Genomic DNA, 16386 nt, shown 5'->3' on the forward strand with positions numbered 1-16386 from the left:
TATTCATGGATATGATTATTTGTCTAGGTGTTTTCAATCTACCATATCTGTATAATATTTGAAATTCTTTCTTAAGTATTTCTATTAGCTTTTTAGTACCCGTAGTACATGGTCTGCTTAGTCTGGGACTAGATGACGTATTGTAAATTATCCTAGATTATTAATATTATATTATATACCTATTAAAAATCTATCAGGTTTCTGAAATTAGGAAATTACTTATGAACTTTAGTATTAAAGGTAATTTATTGTAACTGTAGACACCATAAGAAGAAAAATACGCAAGCCCTTTGTTGTTTTTATACATAAACAAAAATTCCACTACGTTTATCGCCGTATATGAAAAAAAGGAAAATATTTCAATTATTCTTTATGAAATATTTGTACCTGCAAACTTTGCTCACAAACGTGGTTTTCATAGTCTAGGAACGTTGGGAAATTTAAATAATATCTCTGCAAAGTTTAAACACATAATGTTCGGCTTCCATGTAGAAGTTTTTGTTGTGTTGTAAATTTAACATCATAAATGCGCATATTAGAACTGTATGAGACGTTCTAATAATACTACTGAGTTGTGATATCTCTTATTGAATAAATAGTGGATCCCGGGACTTCGTACCGTATTCTGAATAACTATAGTTTAACATAATTTTGTTTGTAAATTGTTTGGATTAAAATAAACACTAAATTTTAATTGAAGCTTGAATGATGAATATTTTCGTAATAATTGCACTTCTATGGATTAAGCTGTTTCTGAGATTAGCATGCATAGATGCAAAGACAGACAAAAATTGATCAAGTCGAAAGCTTTAGTTATGGGTTCTAAAAACCTTAATACTTGCATTCATGGATTGATTATCCAAATGCTTACATAATATATATAGACTCAGACTGATGCAAACAATCATATTCATAAATACAAATCTTTACACCGTGCGAGGAATCGAACCCGCAACCGTCGGAAGTAAATAGATGAGATAGAGGGCTGGGTCTAGTGCAGACTCTTATGATGTGTCAACTCTATTGTACTCAATGATTTTTAATAATTAATGATATTGTATTAGTAGTAATCATGAGTGTAATAGTTAAAAACCATCTGGCAATTATTTTGTATCTCTCGCGATACAGGTTCGTCTAATGGGGGTCCAATGTATAATCTTTAGTTATAGCTTTGTTAAATTTGTCAATTAATTCAAAATAAATAAATAATATTTATTTCATATTTTAAAGAAACGTGATAAACGTGCAACAGGTACATACATTAACTTTGTAGCTTTGTTTGGGAAGAAATGATCCAACATTAGCACAATTCGTGCAAGTGTCAGGTGTCAGTGTCATCCGAGCTGTCAGCAGTATATAACGAGGGTCGTGTGTGGGGGACCTTATCGACATATCGTGTTATGGACCTTCAATTTTCAGTAGCTTGTTTCTTTTATGTCTATATTATTTTATATCTTTATGTTACATGTTGTGTATGTAAATTGAGTCTGATAGAATTTTTACATTTTCACAAATAAACTTTTCATGGTGTGGATCTAGAAAACTTGTTGATTAGAGGTTGAAGCACTTAATAGTTTGAAACTTAAGTATAAACAAACAAAATAAATTATTATTTGTTATTAACGGGTTTTACAGTGTACCAACATTGTTATTTACCTACATTAATTAACTATACTTAGACTTAACTTTAACTTAGATTTCAGAATATACCGCGTATTGCATATTTTTAATTATGTTTTTATTTTATGCCTTACAATTAATGTTATTACAATTTAATGTATTTATATGTTAAATAGAATCCAGCAAATGTTTATATTTGTATTTTAAAATAATATAAAATAAATTAATAAAAATATCCGCTTGATATTATTTCTATTCTAAATGGACATGTTTTGAGAGACATCATTGTAAATTACAACACGTAGGTAAGAAAAAACCCGTCCAAGAAGGATGTAAAAATCCATAGGTATTCTTTTTGTCCAGACAGTTCGACTGATTACGCTTCAATAAAACGTATGACGTAGAGTATCGAAAATCAATAGTACTTAGCAATAAGGTGCATTGATATGTCTTCAGTCTAGCCTCCGACAGTTTCCTTCATCTTTATTCATTTCCTACTTATGATTACTATTAATATATTGTGATTTATGGATTGTTGCCTAGTTTCTACATACATGGTGAGAGAAGAGTTACAATTAAAGGACATCCTTAAAATGTTTAATCGTTTTAAAAATAAGCTCAGGTCAAGCAGATGATTATGTTTAATTATTACTAATTGCATATACATTCTATCTGAAAAAGTGACTTTGAGTGTGGTTTCTTATGTCGCTATATATATATAAACGTGAACAATGCCTAATATAATTTTAGTTGCACTGAAAATTTATTCATAAAGGTCCGTAGAACAAAATTGTACATCTTAAAAAAATCAACATATACTTGGACATCACAAACTCTTACAAAATTGTACATGAGTGTACAATTTTGTAAGAGATTTTGAATTATGTCTTCTTATCAAAGGTCCTTGTTGATCAGGCAAAGTTCTTAAGTTGTAAACTAACCAATATCAATAATACTTTTGACATCGCCTGTGACTGTACTTGACACTTCGACACTATCTGGCTATACTTTTAAAAAGATGGAAGTACCACAGTGTCAATAAAAAACTTCTATAATATCAAACTACTCATAGTTATATACGTCGACATTACGATCAGATATTATCCTTCTGAAAGATGTAATGACTCACTCCACGTGTAGTGAAGGCTTATTTAGCTCGTTACAAGTCGATCTTATTGATAGCTTATGAAATCAATAGTTCATTAACTACAAGGTTTATTAAATTAGTCCCTTCATTATAATATATACTAGAAGAAAACCCCGAGAGAAAACAGGTATTTTCTCTCCTATTCTCGTGATAATTTCTGAATAAATAATTATATAGGCTTATATGGATGTACCTATTGATATTTTTATGATATTTCCACAATGGAAAGATTTTTAGAATTTGTCTAGTAGTTCTGGCTTGCTACCTGTCTACTCCTCTTCATCATCTGCTTCTTCCTTATCTCATTTATTTTGGATCAGCGTAATACGTACGTAAAAATTCAACTTAACTGAAAAGAGTAAGTTTTTTATGGTGGCAGCAAATCAGTCATCGTTTACCTTTAGATTTAAGAGTTCACCTTTTATTTATCATAATATTTAATATGGGACCAACGACGAAAACTCTATGGATTGTAAAAAGAAATAAGATTTAATGAATTATCAAAATTTACGTTAGTTCTGTTTTTCTATTATAGTACAATTTCGAAAACGTTCAAGTCTATCATACAGTTTATTTTGTTTACAGACCACGATGGCTGTTTTTAAGAGATGCAAATTAGCAACAGCATTGCTGCTCTTGGGTTTATCTTATGCCCTGGCTGCACCCGTTGCTGAGAATTCAGGTAAGTCTATATACAAATATATACGATCGTATTTAACCCGCGTACCTTCGGCTGAGTTACATTATCCCCGTTTTTGGAATATTTTTCATTGCTCATCCGCTCGTAGCGAGATCTTTGTATAATATTTATATGTAATATCTCTGGATAATTCACACTGCTCTATCTAGTCCCAAGCTAAGTAGAGATTATTTTACGGGGACTACACAACTATTAGAAATACTTACAATGTAATTTTAGTTACATACCTACATATGTATATGACGTATAAAACACCCAGAGCTAAACATATTCATGGATACAAATATTGATACCGTGCGAAGAATCGAACCCGCGACCATCGGAAGTAAGGTGGAGTGCTAAACTGCTAGACCACCGAGGCTGTATATAATATCTTAACTTTCTTTGATAAGTGTGTCTAAAAAATTCTAACAAATAGTTCTTGAGATTGGCTCGTTCAAACAAACTTCAGTTTAATAATATAACAAAGATTTAAATCTATTCTGGTTATTAATACAACAGTTAACAGATATAGAATAGCATCTGGTGTTAAAGATTACCGTGCTATTTAATGAAAACTTTAGTTGTTTAAAAGTATATTTCCTTCAAATAATCTGTCTTCAATTTGTTAGTATACGGCAAAACATAAGAGTAATTATTTTGTTCACATGTTAGTTTATTGCGTAATATGCCTACACAGAAATATAGATAAATTAATAATCCTTCTTTAGTTGTTAAAGTATATAAAGTATACTTAACAAAGAACCATTACGAAGATTGATTAGTACCGACACTAAGTACAGGTAGGAAAATATTGCTATTACATACACCCACGTAGGCTTTGTAATGTATGATACACCCACTCTAAAAGTACTCTTCTAGGATATTTATGTGGGTGGCGTTAATCTACCTAGTTACAGCTATTGTATAGTGTAAATGAATACATTTTTATTTTTATTAGACATTGTAATTTTTTTATTAATATAGAAATGTAGGGATAGTATTGCGTAACCGAATTATTTCAATAATAAATCAATATTGCTCTATTAAATATTGTAATGGGTAAATTTTGCATTAATTCCACGAGTTTTATTACATACTGCGCTATAGGGCCACCCGTGTGAAATTTATAGCCTATGTTTTACTCTAATCTATAAAGTATATCATTAAAATCTGTTTAGTAGTTTTTGCATGAATAATAGTGACAAACATCCATCCATCCATTTATAATATTAGTAAGATTCAGTAGAAATAACAATTACTCATTATCTACTGGGTCTTGACAAAATACTATACACTAATAACTGTCAGAGAGCGAATTCGTTTATAACCAAGTGTCGCAGTAAAAACAAGAACTTCTAAGTAGATTTCCCTTTTTATTTTAATAAGTTCACTATAGTTAAATGTTATTTAATTTACTTGAAAAGATTCTGGTAGAGATAATGTTGGATGATGTATAAACATACAACGCTAAATTAAAAGGGTATACAGTACCGGACGACTTCTATTCCATCATGATCTCTAAGGGAAGATCTAGACTGACCTATAATATTGGTTAAATGTCGCAGGCTCAAAGTGAGCAGTCACTAGAACTTGATGCAGTGTATTGAAAAGTAGTATTATAACTATTTTCAATAATTTATTTATTTATTTACTTATATAAACTTTATTTAATTCTACATTAGGCGGGCTTAATGCTATTAGCATTCTCTACCAGCCAACCTTAGAGAGCAGGGATTCTCGAAGGCGGTTTAGTTAATTAAACAAAAATATATTAAATATATATACATATACATAATAATATATAACATACATACATATAATATAATCATACAGAATTTTTATTTTCATTTAAATTTTACTCAATTACTAAAATATCCCAATTAAGAATATTGCATATTACTTACAATTTCTTTATCTAAGACCAGTTCTTGCGTTGTCTACATTAGTTAATATAGCGATAATAAATATTTGGTTTCTTTGTTTATATACCTACTACATAATTTGCAATATTGACTAAATAGGTGTTTGTCCCTCTTCCATACCTAATCTTACTATAGGAGCAAGTTCCTAAGCTGTACGTGATATTACAATTAAACCTTTATGGCGGCTCTCTGTAAATAAGACTGTACAAAATTACTTCTGACACTTTAATTATAAAGGAGAATACATATTAGTCATCTAATGACATATTAAGAGGTACTTTCGAATATGAACGCCAAGGACACTCTATTTTTTTTGTTTTTATTATTATCTATACATATAAATAAAATTGGAGTGTCTGTTTGTAATATTGAAATAACAGTTTTTACTATATGCATACGAACATACATACGGTACATAAACCAAAATAACGTTTTTTTCTATTTTTGTCTGTTTGTTCCGGCTAATCTCTGACATGGCTGGATCGATTTTGATGGGATTTTTTGGCAGGTAGCTAATGTAATAAGGAGTAAGATGTAAATTCCGCGCGGACGAAGTCGCGGGTACAGCTAGTTAAGAGTAAAATCTGCAAACCTTACAATTAGAATACAATAATGTTAAATTTGACTACGTTGTAGCCATATAGTGTATGTACTATTTCGATTTACATCTAATGGACATGGAGTTTGAATCTGATTGAGACAAAAGTCGTAAATTATTTTATTTATTGACAAAAATTTCATGTGATGGAAACACCGACGAGAGTAGGCTCGCCCATTGCCACATTACATTTAAATATACCCAGCGAACTATGGGCATGTCAAGACTTGAGTTCACCATTACGTCCACAGTTTAATAGCTTCTGACGGCTTCATCTGGTATAAGAACCGTTATCATATTGTGATGCCGTGCAAGAATATAGAAATTACTCTTAAAACATAGTCACAGATCCATATGTATCTTGTCTGCCACGGCTACGGTCTTGACTGGTTTTTAGTATTACGAGGATATTAAGCGAAACTGTTTACTTTTATGTCGAAGGGTATTCTCCACGGGGCACTATTCACCGCAATGTGTACATACCTATTTACTAGCGTTTATCCAACAGCTTTACCAGTATACCTTAGTATTAAATATTTCACGGAGCGTGGGCGTTTTTTGACGTGATATTACACTGTGCCTACAACTTTTCAAGTCAATAAAATATAACGTTTTCTCTCTGGCTGGCTGGAAATGTGATACCTCATTTATTTTCATAACCGGGGATTTTGTAAATGGTGCAATTCGTTTTGAATAGGTTTTTTTTTAATGTAACTCAATTGGCAAACAATCTGGTGGTCCACCTGATGGTAAGTGGTAACCGTGGCTTAGAAACACATGAACAGTACCATATTAGTATCTCTATACTACTCATAGTTCTTATTCGTACAGTGTACCCAGCTTTTACAAGAACGATGCTGTCATTGCATCTGTCTACCCCTGGGATATAATCTAATACTTAACTATAGTGTTAGTATATGTATTTCTATCTATTCTTTAAAGGAGGTCACCAATTATTTAGAAACCAAAAGAAGAGATGAAAAGAACATAGTAAACCCTACATAGGTACATCAGAATAAAAGAAGGAAAACTTGAAATATAAGCCTATATAAAGCCGCTTGGTAACAGGGGTAATAATACTAAGCTAATATAAATAGTAGTAGGCATCTCTTACAGGATATTGCTACGTCCCCACCATTGGGTTATCCCAATAATGATCAGTGAGTGGTTTAGATAGCTACACTAATTAAATAGAATTTCGAAGTCCATCGAAATGTGGAGGTATATCTTTCGTAGCTCGCTATAGCATAGTTAAGAATGATTCTCAGACCTCACTTGAAACTTATTTATTTAGGGTTCCAAAAGTAAAATACGTTACCGTGACTAACACAATCACAAACAGATCGAAACTTGTATTTTTAATAATATTGAACAAGTTTAATATTATAGTACAATTTTTATTCAGAATAAAATATTGATTTTCGAAATACATCTAAAACATGCCGTCGAATTGAGAACTTCGACGGTTTCTTTTGTTAGTAGTTGGATCAAAATATTACCTTAAAAAAAGAAGTGGGTACCAAACGACATTTATAGATTTCACATCACATGATTAGGATGATAGTAATGATAATGTTAGTTTAAGCATTGGTTGTAAATGTGTATACCTAATGATATTTAAATAAATATAAATAAGTTATTTATGCGCTGACCACACGTGCATAAAATTACAGTAAAATCCAATAGACCATAGAAAATGTTATAAAAAGCACAGAATCTGTGCTGGAGGTATTCGTTAGATATAACTGGATTGTAGGTTTTACTATTTTTGCTATACGTGTCTGATAAAGTATTGTATTGAATATGTATAATATTCAATACAGTTATAGATAAATATATATACCCTTGAATATATATATTCATCTATATACTTTAAACAAAACGGCATGTGTTCTAAAAAGGTAGACACTAAACGAATTATAGTATAGGTAGCGGCTTTCTATGACATTGAGGCGTGAATAATGAATCCTTTGATTCATTACCCACGCCGGGAAAACTAAAAGCGTAGAGGGTTATCTGAGGATATTCGATGGGTATATGAAAGATAGAAAGGATGACAGGTGAGGTCTAATTTTGTTATTATATTCTTTATTACATTCCTAATTTAATAATAGTAATTGGAAACATATTATATACATAGATAGATATATATAGATAAGATTTTCCTTCCAGTCAACTAAGCATAACGTGAGTGGGCGACAATAGTGTAAGTGAGAGTTGTAAAATATATTAATATATAACAAAGTAAATGTTACTATCTAGAAATTTTATAATATAACTAGTAATCCGTACTTTAGCATAACATGCACATATATAACCTGGCACTCAGAAATTATGTTTTTATGTCAGAAAGAATTTTTTTGAAAGGTAAATTTCTTCTTTGAAGAAATTTCTCAAAATAATGTAGTAGTCTTAGTTAATGTATTAGTTTACTTTACTTATAACAAAAACTGCTTTTTATTTACAATAATATTACGGAGTAATGTATATAACTATTTACCGAGCATTAAAGTCGACTTACTGTGGAATCAACTCTTAGCAGAAGTATTTCCGAAACCATAATAAAATTTCATGACCAGAACAAATTCTAGAAATGTTCTAAAATGCTGCCACTTCGCCACAATGCCTCTGGTGGTTTAATAGGACGCATGGTCGTTTGCATAAATTAACATAATGACATAATGATAATAATAATTGGTATAAATAAATATTACAACAGTATTTTTACATCAGACAAACGATATATTACATTAGAAAAAATCAAGTCGATAGATTGTGTTTCGTAAAAAATAGGCAACCCGAATCACAACAAAATTAGCATGGGATCAATATGCGTCAAGATAAACCTTATCACGTTTGCAGAGTAAAGTTGGTCGATTGGGCGTCCTTTTTTGGAATTGGTGTAAAAATAAATTACCTACAGAGTTATTAATCCACCTTATTTTTCACTTACTTATATTATTATATATTATACGATCTATTTAGGAAACAAAAAAGTAAGTATCTGTATTTCATGTGTAGAAAAAACATTTTAAATTATTTTACAAATACCTATATAGATATAATAACATTTATGTAATATTGAGTAAAGAGATATGAAAATTCGTAGTTTCAATACCTATTGGTATATGGGTAAGGTATAAGAATATCGATTTTTCGTAAACCAAACGTGAAAGAAAAAATAAAATAAAAAATTTAAGGGGACGGCTTTGTTATTTCACTTAAGGCAAAAGCATTCCACTTCGCTTTGTCCCAAAAGGCTTATTTCATTGCTACACTTGATTGAAGTAGAAAGGGTTCTGCAAAATAAAACTAGAGTGAATAAATGGTGTTATAAAGTTCAATTTTTACTGTGAACTTCCATAAAATATACGTTATAATATAGGAAAGGAATGTTGGTCATTCTTTTGGTTAAGTGTTAATAGTATTATTGCATACAGACTTTGTATTCAGATATTGAAAAATAGTAAAACATTTTTTTTTACTTGCAAGATATAAAATATTGCTTCTCTATTTAGATGTAAGTTTTCTTGATATTTAATGAATAAATGCAATATTATTATAGATAAATTAAAAAGAAACAAAAGAGAAATAATAAATAACGTCATGTTTACATTTTGGTATAAAACAAAGTAGCTTCTACTATTTGTACGCACAGATATTCTTAACCATGCAACGAATCTTAGTGTAGTTTTCAGCAGTGGATAGAGTGATTCAAGAGTAAGTTTATATGTAAGTAGCCTGTAGTATACTAATATACTAATTATAATCATAATAATATTAATCACTCCAAACACTCCCAATATTAGTGTAGTATAGTATACACTCGTGTGAAACCGGGACGTGTCGGTAGTTTAATACGATTTTGGCTACTTTCCTAAAATACTGTTAAGTAGTAGGCAGAGGTTATTTTTGTTACATAATTTCCGATCATTTGTTTTCTGTTTAACAAGGATATACAGATATAAATATTGACATTTGTTTCAACCCGTTCGAGACCAGAGAAGAGTTTGTGATTCTATATAAACTTGTACTCTGTTATTTATATTTTCAGTTTTGTTGATTATATTATTTCGTTAAAATTGTTGGTCTTTATTATTTATTTATATGAATAAATGCAAAGCATTGGTTGAGTATTTTTGTGGTAGTAGGGATTTTCCACTGTCAGTTTCTTATATATTTCGACAGGTTTAATCATATATCCTACAATATACTATTATAAAATCGAACATTTTTAATAACTTTAAAACTATCTAATGTTTTTAACGTAAATAACAACTTAATAATTCTATCACGTCATCGTTAATAATAGATTTAATAAACTTAGACAAATATTATTTACCTGTTATATTTTCAGGGTATGTTTACATACCATACGTGTATGAGATCAGTAGGAATCAATGTGACTCCACTGAATTACTTCAGTTTACGTAAGAACGACGGCGCAATTTCATTTTCCGCTGTTTACCATTTTATCCACCCCGGAGCTGCTCTTGACATTGAAAAAACTTTTTCGCAACACAGGAACGGAATCCTTCCATTCCTGATGTATTACGTAATACAATTTCACTCGTTTATGAGATATCCGTATACATAAGTAATATGAATTTTACAAGTAAAGTGATTTGAAGGTAATCTTTTTATTTTAGATTATTATATATATATAGATATTGGAGTATTTAGTACAGTTAAATATTAATAAAAAAAAATCGTATTGTTTATTTCTACTGTAATTTAAAAAAGTGTTTTTATTCATTCTTGAAAAATTTGAAAGTATAACGTTCTTAATGCAGCGAATTGTTGATCATGTACTTACATTTCTATTATACATAAAATTACGCGTATTTGGAAAAAAAAACTGAACTGAGTTCACCTTTAATCAACTCATAAAAGCAAAATAGTCTGTCTCGGTCACAAAATCCCGTTGACCTCTAATATTGACCTTTTAACTGTGATTACTTTTTCAAGCCAGTGATTTTAATAAAAGAAAATACTGTAGCTTAAGTATACCCATTGTTACCCTCGCAAAATCAGTCAAGTATATTTTTTTCAGCAAATATTTATTTTTGTATTATTTTTATTTCTCTGATATTTTCGGGTGCTTCCTTTGCGGTGCGGCTCTGTTGTCCTAAGTGTTTATCAAATTATACTTTAAGAAATGACTCTTCACAGAATTTTCCATTGTGAAATTAATCAAAACTGAATTAAAGTTATTATTAATTTCTCCTGAAAAAACAAAAATAACGTCAATTTCGGTAATAGAAGTTAATCCGAATGAGCTTATATTAATAAAAGCACCGATGACAGTTTATTATACTAATAAATACCAAAATATTTGATACTGAGTGTCTAAACAAAATTTATGCCGAATAACAAGCAGTTTTATGGATATTGCAGACAAATCACTGGACCCTGGTATATTGTATGGCAAATTGATAGTGTAATATGTGTTATTGTTGTAATTTTCTATCAAGGGTGCCGTCAGATTACTTGGTATTCAATTTATTTAAAATGTAATAGATCAGTATTGTTGATAAACTAACTTATAAATTTCATTACATCGTTGCAAGAACCACAATAAGCAAACTTTATAGCAGTTATATCTGTCATAAAAGTTAATATCGGACCACAGAATAACGGTTATGTCCCTTCTTTTAATTCACATTTACAACTTCAGTAATAGGTTTAGACTGCTTTTCTCTAAACAGTCTAAATCTATCACTAAAGTTGCTTCTTACTTCTTCTTGGCTTCTTACTTCATATATAACTTTAGGTCGAAAAAAGATTAATAAAAGCTATGACTTCTATTGAATAAGGACTATAATTTATGTTAAAGTATAAGTACGTTGTCACACTTGTTTATAACGCGGTTCCCAAAGGCATACTGCGGTCAAGGTTTAGTGCATTTGTATTACGGGTAACAGGGTATAGTATAATTTTTAACGAATTTAATTAAAATTTACAATATAAACAGATAGGACTTACCCAAATCACCGACTGTATGGTGATGTGGGTACGTCCTATCTGTCCAACTCCATGATATTTCATTAAAAACTCTCTTGTACTGCTAACTTTAGTCAGAACATAAAATTCATTTATATTAATGATATAAAAGAGATACTAAAATTACAGTAAAATTTAAACTATTTGCTTATAATACTTTATTTTAAATCGCCTGGTATCAGATATCAAAGATTGATATCTTACCACGTGTCCTATGATATTATGGTAAACATATTGCATAAGATACTCCTTTAGTTTTTCGAACTCTATTTTATAACGTCTAGATTCGACAGTTGACTTTATACAAAGTGCAAGAATATGGTCAATATTGTAGTTCATGTTTTTTGATATTTTTAAAATGTATATCACAAATTTATTTGTTTAAATTGTCACTTTGTATAAAATCAGCTATTGAATACACTGTTAATTTTAATCTAAACGGCAGGCTTTATTTAAATTTAACCAAGGTGACCTATCTGGATTGATAGATATAAAGTCTAGACATGATGTGATGTGGAACGTATTGGTGGAGGATAGGGTGAGTGCAAACTATGAGTTATAGAATACATACTGTCAAAAATACTATAATATTAAGAAAATACCACGTTCATTCGGGCATGGGTATATATTTCCGATAAGTAATATTTTACCGGAAAAGGCCTTTTTTCTCTTGTCTATCTTTTAAAGTATTTCCTCCTACTGAAATAGATGGATGGGACGTGTGAGAAACATCTCATGACGTAACTTGAAGCAACAAAGCCGAAGTCATAGGGTTGCTTTTGGGTCGTTAGCTTTCAATAAAAAAACCGGTGATGGTCTAAACAAATTCGACATATTTGTGAAGGATTACATTAAAAAAAAATGCGATAGCACTTGATTTCTCTTCATAAAGCCTTGCAGATAGACAGATAGATATATTTGTACTTGAAAATATGTTTCATTTATTTACGGCACTTTTGTCATTATATCACAAAGTACTAAATACTTCAACTAATCTAATTTTCTTCTGTTTTCTTAAATCGTTTTAAAGTGGGTGCATTACTTTCAACGACACTATCGTAAAGTAAATTAAATTACGTCGCGAGTAATTTGCTTTGGGAATTTGGGTTTTGTAACAATTATAGGTAATTGACCCCGTATTATGTGTAATTTAGTTAGTCTTCAAAATGGTACTTGTAAGTGTACTAAAGTAATGAGATACGGTATGTGTAGTGTACCTACTATAAGAATATGTTATATCTACATTCGTATTTTCTAAATAAAACATCTAAATATAAAACAAAGCGATTTTGTTTTATATTTAGATGTTTATGTCTGCCTATTTCTCTTAGGTCACTTCTTCTGAATTACTAAATTAATTTTGATATATAATTTATTATTATTCACATTATTACACGTACACATGACCTCTGCCACAAATGTATACTCGCATGATGCCGAAGTATGTCTCTAGTCTACTAGTATTGCAAAGAGAAAAAAATTTACTCTTAAAAATATTTAATGATTTTAAAATTACTTTCACCTATAGAGCACTAATAATATAATACACACAACATAAGCTATGTAATACACGAAGTATGCTACGATATACAGCTGGTGTTATATGCCCTGTGTTTCATGAAAAATTTCAAATTACTTTAAAATGTTCATATCCGCGTTTGTAACTACCAATGAACCAATATCTACCCGTGCCCTTAAGTAGCCCGCCTCGCCTATTACTACAGCTTTATTGAGAGAACATCCGATTTCCTTTATCGCAGCTTCAAAGGGATACAAATATGAATACAAAACAGTACAATTTGCCAATTATACGGCCGGGCTGCTTTAATTTGTATCTCATTTTGTTATAATAACAATCTGTCATCGGACGTTTTCAATTTTGTGGTTCCACGTGTAACTTGTATAAGCGATTCAGCCTGCTGACGTTATCTACAGCGATATAACGTCATTTATTTGCTTAATTTATATAACAATAGATAAGAAAGGCTCCTGTAATTTGATAAGTAGATAATATGATTACTGTGTCGTTACATAGTAGCTTTTATGAGTAACGTGAGAGCTGGATTCTGTTAGTCTCGTAAAGGGATGCTGTTTATGGGGACAGATTTATTTATGTTTTTACTCTCTATATGGTGGTCATTATATTTTTTATAAATTTAAATTTAAGTATTATTCTGTATTATATCAAAATATTATAGCACATGACGACTGTTATCCTAGACAGTGTATTTCATGCCAGATTAGTAGGGGGCAATCTGTTGCTATTTTTTAGATTAAATTAGTTTGTAATCGATGTTTTTGCGTCACCAGAGGTTCTTTAGAACTACATCATCAGATCACTACTGTATCTGTATTATTATAGTCATGAATAATATTTGTAAGTGAGAGATGCGTGTATGGAGGAGTATGAAATTTCGCACACTTAAAGTTTACATCGAGAATCAGTGCAGAATAATATGTTTTTGAAATTATGTATATAAAATACATTGAATCTATAAAAAAACATTACATAAACTACCATATACTTGTCATACACACGCACTCCTTTGTTTATTGTAGTCTGTGTTCTGTGGTCAGTGTAGATCTATTGTAGTCTGTGGGCAAATTGGGAATAGATTAATATTGTTTGTCTTAAATATTATTTGTCTATAGCCTTACTGAATGTTAAATTAATTATGGTCGAATTTCGAGCACTGGGCGACTACTAATACGAATAAAGATATTTGACTTGTTGGTACAAGTACACACAGAATATCTAAAAATACTCAAGTAATTAACAGGCATGCTCTTCCACTTGGCTATCGGGTAGCCAACACCGAGTATGACGACCAACGACCCGTATGAAAAGGTAAACGTGGTTACAACCTGAAATTGAAGCGATCGTTTTGTATATGTCCATAAGGCCATTCACCTTTTCCGTTCGTTGATCCTTTTAAAAGCGACATTAATTTGTTTATTACATTACTATTATCATTATTTAGATATAAAAGTGCGCTGTTATAATGCTCTGGAAAAGTTAAGAAGACATTAAATATGTGTCAGATAACGGATGCTACGTTTTATTGAATCTAGATCTCAATAAGTCAATTGAATGACAAAAAGCCTTTGGAAAACCCTATACCTATATACAGAAATGACAAAATGTGTGGAACTGATAGACCTTAAAAACCACATATGTACGACATTTTTAATATTATATTTCATATTAATTTCATTTCATTACATGAACTGCACCATGGTCTACATATTATCATGTGACGCCTGTAATACTTCTCATAATATAGTCAGTGAAATTATAGCATATGTAGGCTCATATCCTATAATTTAACTACCAATAACTGCCCGTAAACCAAAACACAGCTTTGTAAGCAAGTTGTTTGGCCGTTATAGTATAATTAAGTGAGTATAAAAATATAATGAAACCTACTTCAAAAGATAAACGTTTTTGTCGTCAATTAGTTAAGCATAAGAAGTCCTCTACTCTACTACACTTTAACAAATGAATACTTAAGAGTAATATTTTGTTATGAATTCCTTTTTCCAAGCTTTCGCTATGACAGTATAATTGTTCAACAAAAAATAATGACTTAGATAAAACTCCTTTAAACATACCTATTGTATGAAGTGTATAAAAAAATTGACTAAAATCCTATTGATAAGCTTTATTTATTGTTTTAACGGAACGAGTAGCGGTTTTCTTCTATTTGAAATAAGATTCTTGGGAATTTATTTAGAGAGTCCCGAATACAATACAATTGTTTCAATGACGACTTAAGTGGTACGGTGTTAAAACACTTTACTTAACTGTCATCAAAGTACCAGGTTCTTATAAAATATTTTCACTCCAATAAATTGCATTTATTTATACATAGATGTGAAAATATTTTATTTTACATTTCAAATTTCAAAGTGGAGCACGTTTTCTTTTATTTACAAAGATAAAAAAGTGAAGATACTAAATTTTGGAATAAAATTCAAAATGAACTTGAGTCGAGTGACGTTAAGAGCGCTTTTTGATTTCTTTGACGGTAATATTACAAATTATCTCTAGGAGGAAATTGTTTATGTAAAACAAGAGTAATAAGACCTAAGTACTACCTACATACAATATTTTCATTAGAGACCAGACACGCTGTGAAACCTTATATATTCGTGTCTATTGTTAGCCGAACCAGAGTGATATCATTCGATAGAGGATATTCCAGCCGCTAGTCCGCCGTCGCGTCGTCCCCTTTCTTGAAATATTCATCTCACTCCCACTGTGATTGCGCCCACAGAGTAAATTATTTTCTTTCAGTAGGTACTGTTTTTATTTTTATCTTTTAATTTTTCACAGTATTGTATCAGGACCGAGTTAATTATATTCATTACTAGCTATCCGCTCCAGCTTCACACAGTTGTATATGTATTATAC

General features: G+C 30.5%; 1 protein-coding gene across 1 annotated transcript in view; it reads left to right on the plus strand.

The window, feature by feature from the left end:
• Positions 1-16386, plus strand: part of LOC131855184 (uncharacterized) — an 81742-nt gene that overhangs the window by 10424 nt on the left and 54932 nt on the right. The window contains exon 2 of the mRNA XM_059206428.1: positions 3353-3449. Within this exon, the coding sequence (XP_059062411.1) occupies positions 3359-3449 (91 nt within the window). The 5' untranslated portion in view covers positions 3353-3358. The remainder of the gene's footprint in view (positions 1-3352; positions 3450-16386) is intronic.

Source organism: Achroia grisella, unplaced genomic scaffold (assembly GCF_030625045.1).
Source record: "Achroia grisella isolate CSIRO2021 unplaced genomic scaffold, CSIRO_AGI_Agris_v1 utg1320, whole genome shotgun sequence".
NCBI classification, from domain to species: Eukaryota; Metazoa; Arthropoda; class Insecta; order Lepidoptera; family Pyralidae; genus Achroia; species Achroia grisella.